This window comes from Pleurodeles waltl, chromosome 1_2 (genome assembly GCF_031143425.1).
Source record: "Pleurodeles waltl isolate 20211129_DDA chromosome 1_2, aPleWal1.hap1.20221129, whole genome shotgun sequence".
Taxonomy (NCBI): domain Eukaryota; kingdom Metazoa; phylum Chordata; class Amphibia; order Caudata; family Salamandridae; genus Pleurodeles; species Pleurodeles waltl.
Window position 1 is genome coordinate 895,165,175 of NC_090437.1, and position 14,835 is coordinate 895,180,009.

General features: G+C 44.5%; 1 protein-coding gene across 1 annotated transcript in view; it reads left to right on the forward strand.

Moving 5' to 3' along the window:
• The window catches only part of LOC138245998 (plasma kallikrein-like), a 525,156-nt gene that overhangs the window by 289,339 nt on the left and 220,982 nt on the right, over positions 1-14,835 (forward strand). Inside the window, exons 8-10 of the mRNA XM_069200127.1 lie at positions 10,181-10,290; positions 10,392-10,551; positions 10,632-10,744. Of these exons, the coding sequence (XP_069056228.1) occupies positions 10,181-10,290; positions 10,392-10,551; positions 10,632-10,744 (383 nt within the window). The remainder of the gene's footprint in view (positions 1-10,180; positions 10,291-10,391; positions 10,552-10,631; positions 10,745-14,835) is intronic.

Sequence of the window (14,835 nt, forward strand, 5' to 3'; positions counted from 1 at the left end):
AGGAGCACGGATTATGATCAAAGTGAGTGCGGCCTAGGTAATCACAACAGATCTCATGTTAACTGTGCAAATATACTCTGGGTGCAGTAGATAATAGCGGTCAAGGTCTGGGGCAAGAACACTATTAAAATCCCCTCCCACAAGCCACTGGAGGCCACTCCAGCGAGAACGGGTGTTAGATAACCGACTGAGGAAAGAGGCTTGGTCTGTGTTTGGTGCATAAATTGACCCCAACAACAGTACAATACATAATGACCCTCAGTGTCAATATCACATTCTTCAGCCACAAAAGGAGCACCTGGCCAGATCCAAATCCAGACAACAGCCCCCATGGCGTACATGGAGAAGTTAGTTGCAAACAGTTTTATCCGCCAGATTTGCTGCAGCCTAGTGGTCTCTGGTGGTGCAAGATGTGTTTCCTGCAGAAGCACTATGTGGATCATGTGCCTCTTAAGGTATGAATATATGGAATATCTACGTGTGGGTGTGTGTTTGCCCCTCACATTCCATGTAAGCATATTAGTGGGGGTCATAGGTGGCTAATGGGGTAACAGACCTTTAGTACACGGCTTCCTAAGATATGCACGACACATAGCAGACAGTCAGGCTACGGGGAAGAGTGGACTAGTGGGAAACCGGACACCATTCAACTGTAAACAGGTAAAAAGATGCCACAGGTCGAAAACAATAGAATACTATCAGAGCAGAGGGACAACAGGTATCTGCCCAAACCACTTAACCAGCCTATTTTGCGTAACTAGTGTGGGGAAAGAGGGTACTCACAAGCAAGAAAGTGGAGGGGGGATTTGTTTCACCAAGTATGCCCAGTGGCGAATGCCCCTGTTAAGTTCTGTATGCAGACAGAAGACAGTGCGCCCCACAGCCACTAAGCAGGCCACACATAGATCCATTGCCTGCAACACTGCCAGTGAAGAAGGGAACAACATGAAGTGATAAATTAAATAAAAGGTGGCGTGAGAGTGGAATAGGAGGGATTGGGAGGGGAGGGGATGGAAGGAGAAAGCAAACTAAGCAGTACTCCTGAATGTTCAGTACGGCTGTCAGTGCGCAGAGCAGCCTGGGCTCTCAACAATCTATGTCAATGGTACCATGCGCCAGCGCTATCCTCAGAATTAGCATGCAACACTACTACAGGTTAAAATCACGTCATCCGCCGTCTGCGGCGTCACAACCGGGAGGGCCATGGACCCAGTCACTGAAAGTTCTCCACTAAGAGAGACATCCTCGCTGCCAGAGTCGTTGAGTTCTCGTTCAGTGTCTGAAGTAGCTTCTGTCTTTCTTACAGCTGCCAGTCTGCAGCGTTCGGCAATGCTCCTGTATGATCTGCTCTAAGTCAGGAGCATGACCCAGTCGTCTATGACTCCTGAGTTTGCAGGGCCTTGAGTCCCATGACTCCCCCGCTGTGCTGTTATCTCCTGCTGGTTAGCCAGTCCCTTTGACTCCAACCGCTCGCAGGCAGCATCAGGGGTGTGCAAGAATTGTATCTTTCCCTGAGCCACAACATGCAATCTGGCGAGGAATAGGAGGGAGTATTTCAAATTAAAGGTTCGCAGCTTGCATTTCATGGATAAGAAGGATCCTCTCTGTCTTTGCAGGGTGATGGTATAGTCTGAGAACATCATTACTTTGACATTGTCTACCTGGAGGGCCAGGAGCAATCTCACCTCGCAAAATGGCATCTCTGTCCATTTAATGTATCAGTCAACACAAGAAGGGTTGTGGGCCTGATCCCGGCGGCGGGGGACCACACTGGAACACGATAGGCATGCTCAACTGAGAAGAACTGTGTAAGCGACCCCTTGGGACCAGTTCACAGATCCATTTCTCAACATAGGAAACAGCATCTGCGTCTTCCGTTCCCTCTGGAAGGCCCACAATGCAAATATTATTTCTCCTAGTGCATCCTTCTGCGTCTTCTGCTTGACGCTCCAACGTTGTGACCTTGCCAAGCAATGTCTGCATTGAGGATTACAGTTGGCAATTCTTGAGAGCGAGGCTATTCAAAATACATTCAAGCAAGCGGATCTTGTGTACCAGTTTGCGGTGGCCGCATGAAGCAGGGTGAGGTCGCTAGTCACCTTATTAAATTTGTTCTCCATTGATGTTCACGTCTGGTTGAGAGATGCACTAGTGCGTTCCACTGCTGTCAGTACCATGTCCAGCTTACGGCTAGCGGATACCGAGGTGTCAGGTATTAATGCCTGAGGTTTGCCGCTTGTCCCAGAACAGAGATGGCCCATTTCGCTGACCCTGGGGTCCAAACGGCCAGGGCTGATAGGGCTGAGTGTTCAAGCTTACAGTGCAACAGTTTTCAGCCAACAGTGACCTGGGCCTCAGTGTCCTGCCCACTACAGGCCAGTCAGCTAGTGTCCTTTGCTTAGCTGTGGGTGATCACTCATGCACTGCTCCAGCTGTGTGTACGTGCAAGCATGCATTCAGCCACCACGACGGGGGTCCAGGGACATGGGTTGGGCGCTTGCTTATGCAATATGACATCCAGGGAGGCGCAGCATCACGAGCAGCCCCTCGCCAGAGACAGCAGCCTCAGGTCGACGGCAGGCTTCCACGTGGTCTACCTCATATAGATCAGCTGCCATTATGTAGCTGGCAACCCGGTCCCCGGTCAGGCCTTCACTAGGAAGGCCACCCTCATGGCCACACACAGCCCAGCATCCGTGTCCCACGTGGCGATCCCTCTGTTCTATGAGGCTTTGACGAAATGGACTCCTGCAGATCCAGGACCCCCATCCGTGCCCAGGTTCTACTTCAAGGAGTCCAATTAATGGGGGGAAGTGAGGCCAGGCCTCAGTCTCCTGAAGCGTGGGCTAAGCGCACAGCCTCTGGCAGGGGAGCAGGTCCAGTGCAAAGTAGGCACAGCAGTTCGGCGGACACCAGGTGGGAGGCACAATAATGGCACAGGGTTTAGGGGTGCTTTCTCCAGCCCCGTTTAGGCCTCAGAGCGAGTGTACCCTCAGGCCTCTTGTCATGTGTCATCACTCACCGCTGTTTTCCTGCCCTCGCTCCCGCAGTAGGCCTCTCTGCCCTCGTGGGTCCCATCTATGACCAAATTAGGGCTACGTCTGGCGGCAGCCACACTCAGGCCAGCCGCTGTGGTCCCAGTCGTCCTCCGCTTCATCCACGTGTACGCCGGCAACTTTGGCTTCTCTACCGGCCTCAGTGCTCAGTTGCCGATCCACATATCCTGTGCCGTCCAGGATCCCCATGTCCGGTCTTGTGCCTGGTTATGGGTAAAAAGCGGATAATCGAGGGTTTACCACGGAGCCTTGCTAATCTTCGTCCGTCATCTTGGCTGCTCAAGCCAGCCTCCTGCACTGTTAATATAGTTTATTGAAGTGGCCCAAGGATACTCTTCAACATATGTTCTTGGGTACAACTGATATTAAACCCCACTTCTTTTCCTTTTTTTAAACCTCTAGTAAGTATGTCCCAATGATTCTGTGTAACTATCAAAAACGTATTTATTTATCAGAAATGCCTTTTATTCTTGTTAGATGCTTGGACACCCCATTTGTCTTTGTTAGCATGCACAAAAAACTTTGGAATGAAAAACAAATTAAAAAGGACAGTCTTATTCATGAGTGATTTGAGCTGCAAGTGGTAATCAGAGGAGTGTGGAGGGACACGTTCTATAGACCATTGATTCTTCTCACCAGGGGCTGACATTTTGCCAAATCGAATGATTTCATTTGTAATAGAAATAAGCATGAAATAACTGGCTCACATCTATTTATGATAGCTGCATGACAGGGGTCAAAGTTGTGTGAGTTGATCATTTGTAAGTATGACAACTTGGGTGACATCAGCGTATTTGTAGAAAATGATGATAATTTTATTTGGGATCGCTAGGTTACCATCAAGAACCAAGCTTCCGACGGAGAGTGTTGTTTGGATTTGATAGTCTTAATAGGAACAATGCAGTCAATAGCAGAGGGAAGCCAGTTATTAACATGTGGGCAATAGTGTGGACGTCATATAAAAAGGTATATTTAGGGGTGGAGAGGAGCTGGTTGAAATTGTAAAAGGTACCCCTGGCCTAGGTGCTGCAAGGGCAAGAGGGAGCTAGTTCATTGCTTTCACGGAACCTGCCTTTTACATAGACGGGAAAATGCACCATAAACTGATCAGTCCATATAATAGGTATTTGTGACCTATGGTAGGGCACCGGGGCATGGCTTCTTCATTGATTGGTATCTCTTTGCTGGGGAGCAGCCTCATATTTGGCTCTGATGGCAGAGATAGATGCAGGGTGCTCATATCTAGTATTCTTTACCCTGGTACCCCCTGGAAGGCCCCTCTGGCCTAATTCAGTCCTGTGGCTCAGGGGTTTGTGCAATAGGTATGGTGTCAAGGGCCCTAATGTGAGGAGGAATGTGTATTTGCTGTCTTCTCTAGGTATACAGTAGTGCCATTAGCTGTGGTTGAGGTGCTTTGGGGTCTCTTTCTTCTGGGCTTCAGGGCCAATGTCTCTGCTGCACTTTAGTGGCAGTGCCCTTAGTGATTCTGGGTAATTTTGTACAATTCCTCTGGTGTAGTGGCTCATTTGTGTTTTTGTGTACCAAGTTAGGTTGCTGTCCCTTAGTGGTGGTGCTTTCGTTGTGCCTTGCAACAGAAGTGCTAGTGACTGCTTGCTGCCTAGTGGCTGTTCTGTTGCCTGATTTGTGCTTTCGTGTGGTTTTGTGATATCATGGGGTTGGTGAAGCCATTCTTCCTGGAACCTTGACTTCTTACCTACTCGAGATTGAGATGGCTGTGCATTGGGTCACAGAGTTGGATGTCAGTAGCCTGACAAGTACTGAGTTTCTTCTTTAGTGGTTTGGATTTCTCAAGTGGCATTGTCTGGCTTTCACTTATGCAGAATTGGCTTGTTATTTCACTTAAGGCTATTCAGTGTGATCAGCAAGGGTGACTGTGAGTGAACTTCCTTTCTTAGTTAAGGGACTGGGAGGGAAGCACTGCATCTTGTAGAAATAAAATCCTGTATAGCTTCAAATTTGATACACATTTTCTCCTGACATTTGCTAGTGAAGAGGATTGCATCTGCATGTAGGTGGTGGTTGATTGGTTCCAGGGTACATGATAGGTCAGTTGGACTTATGGCATCCCCGCTTTGTATGGTGGCCTTGACCCTCGCATTCTGTCTTTTCTCTATCAAAGAATGCTTCATCTGTTTCCTTCTTCTCCTGTTATTTGGGGTCACTGGTGCATAGATGACTGCACCGGCCTGGCTCAGAACGGCTTTGGATCTCTGGATTTATATAAGGTGCCTCATAGCCATCCCTGTTGGGAGGGGGTGTGACTGAGTAATCTCTCTCTGGGGCCTTCTGACTTCGCATGCCTTTCATCTGCTTTCCACAATCAGGAACATTCTTAGTTCTAGCTTTCCATGTTGAATCTGCTCTGCCTATTCGACATGGATGTTGTTCCTGGTCCTCTTGATCATGTGTGTTGCCCAGGTGTGTGGGTCTTACCCTCTGGGTCTTTTTGCCATCTCCTGCCCTAGTAGCTGGGTCCTTCCAGGATGGCTCTCTGTTAGTTTGCGTGTGTTGTGGTAGCAATGTTCACCACACTATTTACTGAAACTGTGCAATGAACGGTTACGGAAAATAGGGATCTTGTAATGAAAAGCACTGTGAGAGCTCTAGTTCTCGGCAAATTGCCACTGCCATATTTTAAAAATCATAAACTCATAGTTCTTGCAAGTATGATGTGTTTAACACTAGAACAAATATGCAATTTCTCACACCCCTGCTTTTTACATAGAGGTAGGATAATGGTTCTCCATAGTAAAATAGCATTGCTCTCCATGATTAAAACTCAAATCCAAATATCTAATTGAATCAAATCTGCAAGTTTCAATCACTGATTGGTGAAAATAACCACTAAAGGGAATCACGGTTTTCATCAGCTACAATTGTATGTTTTCATTGGGTGAAAGGGAATACTAGGTCACGTGGAAAAATTACACGAGTCTAGGGTCGTAGGTAAGAACAATCTTTGCATTGCATACATTCCCCGAGGAAATCCACTGGAAACAGGATGGCTATCAGAGGTACACCACAAGCTAAGGAGAACTGAAAGATCTAATTTCTGCTGATGGCATTTTGATTACCATGTCTGAAGCTGAGTGTCTGCATTCCTTTTCGAGCATGTGCTATTTTATAATCAGAGATACTTATAAGTTGAAACTACCAAACATTTGAGAATTTCCAGATATCCTCCCCAGTCAGACAGAAAACTCATCCCTTGTGTTTTTGGGATGTTTGCAGCTATGATGTTGCCTGATTGTAGGAAGCTAATTACCCTAATGCAATTGTGAACCCCAATAATGATATGAGATCATGGAATAATATTGCTTTCTCAAATGGGTCCTGCCTGTTGAGCACACCCAGATCTTTTCCTTTTTGGTTACCTGGTTGCACACTCACTCCCAATAATTTCATGGTAAATTGGACTGCACATGTTCACCCCCAGTATCTGCCTTTCAAGATAAGGTCCCTACGAGGTAGCTAGATTAAGGGGTACTGGGCTGGTTGCATGTGCAGCACATGTGCACACGTGCGCATGGGTACAGGCTGCTCATAGGAAACTACAATTGTGCGCCTGGTAGCTGCACCAAGGTAACCTGGCTTTCGAAGTTTTAAACTGCACATTTGACCTCTCAAAATACCGCTTTTGAAAGACCTAAACCTTCCTTTGAAATATTAATAATTCACCCATATGTAGGCCTTATTGCCCATAAAAGAAGGATGCAAATAATTAAAAGTAAGGCATATAAAAATTAATGTCACACATGTTCTAACAGTGAAATATACCAAAAACTATATTTTACTGTAGCAAGGCTGGCTGCTGCAGTAGGAGATAATTGGGCCACATTGGTACATTTATTAAATATTAAATGCAGATTGGTAGCAGCTAGAAAAGTAATTCTTACACTCTTTTGAATTGTAGTTTAAAGTCCTTTGTAATGGTGGGGTCAGATTCTAAATACCTTTTTTAGAAATGACACTTTAGTAAGTTATTAAAAAAAACATTTGTTCGCCTAGGAATTACTTGGCTATATGGTTCAAAATATTACAATACATGCACACATGGATTATTTAAGTACCAACTTTATTCAGATTCTTCCATTTAAATACAGCAGTTAAAATAAAATATGTGCTGCAAGTGACAATGCATTGCAAAGTGCAAAAAAGTGAGCCAGACATGATGTGACAACTGGTGTAAGCAATATTTATAACATGTAAAGGGGGAGAGATTCTCCCACCCAAAAGCACAAATAATATATAAATCTGATAGTAGTCATATTCAGGTTTAAAAGTAGTCCAACAATGTATGATATGGGTAGACTCTACAAATGCCAAAGTTTCGACCCCACACAAAAACTTCCCCGGGATATTCCGGAGGACAAAGGAAATGATAGCACCATGACTAACTCAGTTAATGTCTTAGGGACTGATTTAGAACTTGGCGGACGGACTGCTCTGTCACCAAGAGGTGATGGATATACCATCTCCAGGATCAAAATTCTATTATATTTCATGGGATATAGATTTTGGCGGACAGCATAGCTGTCACTGTTGGGTAACCAGTCCCCGAGTTTTAAATCAGGCCCTTAGTCTATTCATGGTCATGATTCTGTCAGTTGGGATCTTAAAACCAAATCGGAATTGTAAACAACTGTCTTGAAGGCTTACCCTATCTTCTCACACTGTTGCTTGGAAAACACAGGGTCTTGTGTTAACCCGATTGTATAACCCAATTTCCTTGGAATATTGGGTGCCCCATTTCTGAGGTTGATCTTCCTGTTAGAAAGTTGGCATTTTTCTGCCTAAACCTGCTGGTAGTTTCCAGCTGCCTGGGTTCGTGATGGCTCTCCCACTGGAAAATGCATATTGGAGACAGACAGTGCACAAAGGGCCTTTGGTGTGACAGGATGACTGGGGAGGAGTTGGGCCATGCCCTGACTATACTTCAAAAGGACTTTCCCCAGCACACACAAAGAGACCTGACAATGCCTTTTTTGTCACCTGCCATGCTGGACTCAAACCCAGGAAAAGGGGAAGATTAGACGAAAGGGGATCCCCAACCACAAGCTAGAATGCGCACAAAAGTGCCTCCCCAGAACATGAAGAGGAGCAAGACCTTGGACCTGGACTACAACAGCAGCAAAACCATGGATAGCTGGAAGGACAAGCCAACTGATGCAATAATGGAAAGAAGACTCTATCTACAGCAGACCCAATGACTAGTTGGTCTTACCAGGGCCAGTGATGCTGACTCCCTTGCACCCCAAGGACCAGTTGAGGGAAGACCTGCCTCCACTGACCCCGCCCCCGATGCCCTGCAAGACAGCCAGGAGGCCATGGGCTCTGTGGAGTGTACAACACAGGAGAAAGCTGGTGCAGGGAACAAGTGAAACCAGCTCCCTGCAAAAAGTGTCCCTTGTGAGGCCAGGAGGCTTGCTGAAAATGCTCTGTCATGGGGACTACGGGGCTCCCTCTGAGGACCCCACCACAAATACCTGCCTTGGAGGTGTCCCAGTTGGGACGGGGCATCCCAGTGTTCAAGGAAAAAAGTGAAAAAATAAAAATGATTGAGGTTCTCAAACTCAGGAGGAGAGCCACTTGTAAAATATTCACTGCTCCATGGAAGTAGCACCCCATAATGTTCTGGGGTGCTTAGTTAGCATACGGTTTTCTATGCTTGTGCTTAGTGGCCCAGTGGCAGGGCACCACCAGTATAATTTAAAAGTACTCTGGGCTCTGTGGAAGCGCAGCATCCCCTCCAGCCCCAGATGTAACTTACAAAATTAACCCTATGTCTTTCAGGTAATAGGATGCATGATTTAGAAATACTTTTGCTTCAGTTTTAAAACACTCTTAAAGCTGAAATGTTTTTCTACAGCCTGGGACTGTAACAGTTTCTAGCAGTTGGCTCTATGGCTGCAGTTTATGTGACCTAAAAGATCATAAGAAATACCAAGGCACATGTTGTGCTGATAGTAAATGCCTCATTTACATTAGATTTTAATAGTGGTTTTTGTTAAATATTGCAATGCTTTATTGAGAATAATAACTGCATCTAAACAAAGATATTGATTCCAGTGTGGAATGGTGATTTTTTTAACATGGGGTAATCAGTCTATTAAGTGTGGTGACCCTTAACAACACCAATAGGATTGCCTTATAGATTGTGGTGAACCCTTGACAATGCCAATGGGCAGGATTGCCCTATGCTATTGTCGTGATGGCCCCTTGACAAGCTAATAGGCTTGCCTTATATATTGATGTGGCAGGTTGTGACAAAACCAATAGGCCTGCTTTATTTAGTGATACTCACTTGTGTTGTGATGTTCTACCTGGTAAGGTTTTGGAATAATGATCCATTAGTGTCAACACTGATTTCAGAATGTCACCAAAGGTGTTTTAAATGTGTCTGATGTATATATTTGTAAATTAATGTGAAGTATTTAGTAGTGTGAGTGTAATAAATCCCTGCAGTAGTAGGGTCCTGTTTGCATTACAACATATTACTGCAACACCATTTACTCTCGCCAACATCCAAAGACCAAATCTGTACACCACTGCTCTTATTTAGTCTTTTCTGGAACATGGAATCACATCTCCACTGTAAACGGCAAACCTCTAATACACAACTTTGATCAATCACTCAAATAATTTTTTTCATCGTCCCTTAGTTTCATTACTTCTGAAAGAGATTTGAATTTGTATGAAGCCGTACTTTTCAAAAACTTTACTTTTCAAAAACTGTAAGCAAATATATAACTACAATTGCAACTTACTGAAGTCAATTCAGTAGAGTTCTCTCACTCTACATTCCTTTCTGAAAATAAAGTTGCACACTCTATTAGGAGAGTGTGCAACGTTTAGAAATATAACTTTTTGAACATTTAAAAATATATCACACTCTTCATTTTTTTCATAGAGGGGTGTTTTGACTATAATAATGTCTGCCTGTTTTTTTTTTTTAGCTAATGTGTGGTTAACTATGGCCTACTGCGACTGTATGAATGGATTCCTTGGACACATATTTATTAATGAATTCCTTTTAGAGTTGCATTCTATAACCATGTTGTGATTTTACAGAATTGTATAACGGTTTCGTCCTTTTCTCTTAGAAACCTTTGCTATTTGAAGACATCTAGGACTGGGATTCCAACTGCCCCACAAATTAGAGAAAATACCCTGTCAGGCTTCAGTCTACTAAGCTGCAAAATACCCACTGCTAGTATGTATTTTTAAGAATTGAGATTTTATATTTGAACATTGTCATACATTATGTAAGTAATAGTCAATTTACATGTCACAATGTTGTCTTTACGCTTTCAGTGTGTCCGTTGCTAGTTCTCACCGATGCTGATTTTGTCGGAATTAACTTGGGAGAAGTTTATGTTTCAGGCGATAAGGAATGCCAACAGCATTGCACAGAAACAGTCCGATGTCAGTTTTATACATATTCTACAGCAGCAGAAGCGTGCAGTCAAAACAAGTAAGATTATAGCAAATTCAAGATACATGGCACATGTAGGACAGAAGATAGCATGACATATTATTACTTAATTTACACAGATGTAAATGCTCCCTCAGAATGTCTTCTAGTGGATGGCCAACAGGAATACGGCATGGCCAAGGTGGAATTTCGGGCTTCTCCTCAAGGTTGTGCAAGGTTAAAACTACCTATGGTAAGCACATCTTTTGTTAACATAAAACAAAAAAGTCTTAGTATTTGTCTTGCAACTGTATTTTCACAAATATTTGCATTCATATAAATATTTTTATAAAGCAATGAGAGAAACAGTAAATGTTTTTAATGTCCTTTTTACACGAAATGTATTTTTTACTTTTTGATCTGTGCTTATGTCAGGTAGAGGAGACACATTATGCAGAGGTTCTGTATGCTTCTTCAGTTACACATGTTTGTCTGAAACATTTTTAATATTATATTTGGTTAAGCAAAGCAGCAAATAACACACAGTGTTTTGAGGTGTGCTCCTTTTTTATTCAAAATATGTTTATTTTTAAATATATAGAACAGGCTGAAAAGTTTTCCGATCGGATACTCTGTGCACACATACATGATATAAAGAGGGTATTCACAATTGAAACGTTTGACTTAAAGTAAATATTTTTCTATTGTCATGCATTAAAATCAGTAGAACACCATTCATTGAAATGACAAGAGGAGAATATAGAGGCCTGTTGAAGTAAGAGATGACCTCTTTTTTTCTAAATACTATTTGTAAAGTTTGTGAGAGAACAGGGCTGATTGCAGAGGCCCCCTAACTTTTTGCCCCCATTTTCCACTTTTTGCTGGTGTTTTCCTGACTCTGGTGGTGCCCTGGGTACTGCTAACCAGTCCCAGGGCCTGTGCTCTGTGTAAAATCAGTATGCAAATTAGGCTAATTATAATTGGCTAAGTCAACCTACCTATAAGTCCCTAGTATGTGGTAGGGCATGTAGGTGTAGGGACCACAGCATAGGTAGTGGACCCATAGGTGCACTGCTGAGGTGCCCAGTATCATTTTAAAGGCAGGCCTGCCTTGCTGGCGGCTTTTAAATTAAAGTTATATGCAAATTCGACTTTGGAATTAAAAGTAGTTCCAAAGTCTTAAACTACCTTATTTTTACATATAAGTCACCCATAAGGTGTGCCCTAGGTGCCCCTAGGGCTGGGTGCCATGTAACTATAAGCAGGGGCCTTATAAAAATAGTTTTATAAGCCCTGGTGAGGTAAAAACAGCCAAATTCATTTTCCCTCATTGTAGTGAATGGCCTTCATAGGCTAGAATGGGGAGACTTTATTTTAATTTTGAAAGTCCCCTTAAGTGACAGATTCTAAGAGTTTGGTATCAAATTAATTGTTAGAATAAATCCCACCACTTCCAGTTGTTGGATTTAATATAACTTGTTCAGGTAAAGAGTTTTAAACTTTACCTGAAAACTTGCCAATTTCAGCCCTGCATTGTTTTTGCTGCTGTGCTTTGATTGGCCAGCCTCTGGCAGCCTGACCAGGCTGCCTTGATGAGGTGTGAAGTGGCCTGGCTTCACACAAAGAGATGTGCCTGTGGGAGGGGATCTCCCCTCAGCAGATGGTGAGGCAGGAAGGGGGGGGGGGCTGCCAAACTGGTCTTCAAAGGCAGAGAAGGGCATTTGGAGTAAACCAGCAACACCCCCACATCCTGCAACCCCAGACAACTAGGTGCCCTCTTGATTAGATTAGGAGAGGGCAGGAGAGGGGTGTGTTTATGATTTTTAGCAACACCAGTAGGTGGGCTCAGCCAGATGTAACCTCCAAAATTCACTGTCAGCCATGATGGATTTTTGAGGAATGTTGCTTCCTGGTACTGATTTTTGCCACACTTCCAGGAGGTGGTCATCACAGGGGGAAGGACACTGCCCCTGATTGGAGAACCAGGACCCCCCTGTTTTTCACCCAGGAGGAAGGATAAAACTGGCAGACCTGCACCCACACCTCAGTTCCCTACCAGATCCCTACCGGGAAGAACTACAGAAGAAGAAAGACTGCCCTGCTGGACCCCTAGACTGCACCTGGACCCTGCACTCTGAAGGACTGCACTAGCTGCACACTTGGGCTTCACCACAAGAAGGGCTTTGCCTGGCTTCAACTGGTTCAAGGAGGGACTCCCTGTTTGCTACAGGTGAACAATTGCTAGCCAGAGTCCCCTGAACCAACTCCGGAAGAAACCAACCAGCTGACCACTGTCCAGTGGCCAAAAAGGAGTTTGCACCAGGTGCATTCTGGGAGTTGTAGTCCACACACCCAAGGATCATCTCAGAGCTTCTGGAATCTTGGGGTGAGCTGTAGACCCCAAAAGAACCTTAAAGGAACATCTGGGAGAAGATCCAGAAGTTTGGAGGAGTTTGGAGAACTTTTGAAAAACAACGCTCATAGAGGGACCGACCCGCAGCAGCAACTCTAGCCGGCTTGCCTCAACCGCGACTCGGCCTGATTTGCAGGTTTGTCCCAGTGAAGAAAGTCTCCAAAAAAGAGACTTAGGCCCTCATTACAACCTTGGTGGGCGGCCGGCGGTGTTGCGGCTGTGCGACGGTTTTCACTGTCTGCACAGCAGACAGTGAAAAGCTGCACTGGGCTGTGGTAGGGGCCCTGCAACTCCCCTTTCTGCCAGCCTTTTCATGGCGGTTCTTACCACCATGAAAAGGCTGGCGGGAGGGGGACTCGAAATCCCCTAGGCAGCGCTGCAAGCAGTGCTGCCCTAGAGGATTACTTCCACCGGGACAAAAGTGGCTGAAAACCTCCGGTCCCGGCGGTGCGACCGCAGCACTTCCACTGCGGTCGTAATCCTCCATGGAAGCACCGCCAGCCTGTTGGCAGTGCGTCCTCCAAAACAGCCCAGGCGGTCAAAGACCGCCAGGGTTGTAATGACCCCCTAAGTCCGAACGTAGAAAGTTGACCAGGACCTCCCAGCCAGCGTATCCGAGGAGGGCTCCAAGGACATCGGATCAAGATCCAGGTTTACCCCGGGCGAAGGATTTTCTCCTCGAAAACACAACTAAGTCCGAAGGTAAAAATCTCCACCGAGGGCTCCCGCGACGCGTATCCGGAGGAGAGTTCCAGGAGGTCGGATTGGACTGGCAGGTTCGTCCCGCTGAAGAAAATCTTCAGAAAAACGACTAAGTACGAAGGCAAACTTTTGAACGAGGCACCCTGGGGCCTGTAGCCGAGCTGGGCACCATCGCGGTTGGCCTTAAACTTTGACTTTGCCCCGGACGAGGTGCGACCAGATGACCAGATTGGCGCTTTTTGTTTCTAGGCGCTAGAAAACCATAATACTTTAAAAATTCATATCTCCGGTTCCCCTTATTCAACTTTATTCGTTTTTGTGTCATTTTAAAGATAAAAATATAATCTATTTTTATAAAATGGTTTTTGATTTTTGAACTGTTTCCTGTGTTTTATTTAATTACTGTTTTGTGATATTTGAATGCTTTACACTCTGTCTCCTACGTTAAGCCTTGTCGCTCGTTGCCAAGCTACCAAGGGTTGAGCTGGGTTTAATTTACTGAGACCTAACTGGACCTAAGTGGAGGTTAGTGACCTATTGCTAAGTGTAGGTACCTACCTGCCCTTACCAATAAACCATTTTCCAACAATGTTCAGAAGCGCAAATGTTTGGAAACAGATATTGAGAAAAGAATGGCAATAAATGGGGTTTTCATAGTGAGGAAAGTGAAAAGGTGTAGGTGGTGCAGTGATTTGCGCTTGACATGGGTAGTGCAGTATATTTCACAATAGTAAATACAACTCAATTATTTATACAATTAATGACTGCAGGGGTAGTCATATGTATTTGCTAGTATTTGTTGGTCTAAGTATGACGACATTTTTACCCTCAGTGTCCTAGTTAAGATGGAGCCATCTTTAGTACATTATAGAAAGGGTTATTAGAAAAGAATCATTTAGTATTTCTAGTAGATATGTGTACGCTATCAGTAGAATGGCAGATTACATAAATTAAAGAAATGAATTGGATGCCAATTACTCTGTTTGGTGCAGTCAACAACAGATCTCTTGAAACTGCAAGTGCCACTTTGCCTCTAAAGTGTGTTTTGGCTACTTACCCTCCCTGCCAAGATGAGAGATGTTATTTTGAAGACTATAATGCATGCTTATTTGAAGCTTGTAGCGTTAAGCTTTGAAAACCTAAAAATTGTTGGGTATGTTACTCTTGGAAAGACTAGACTGAGGGTGATAGGATCATTAATCAAAGTAACAGAGACACGTTTATACTAT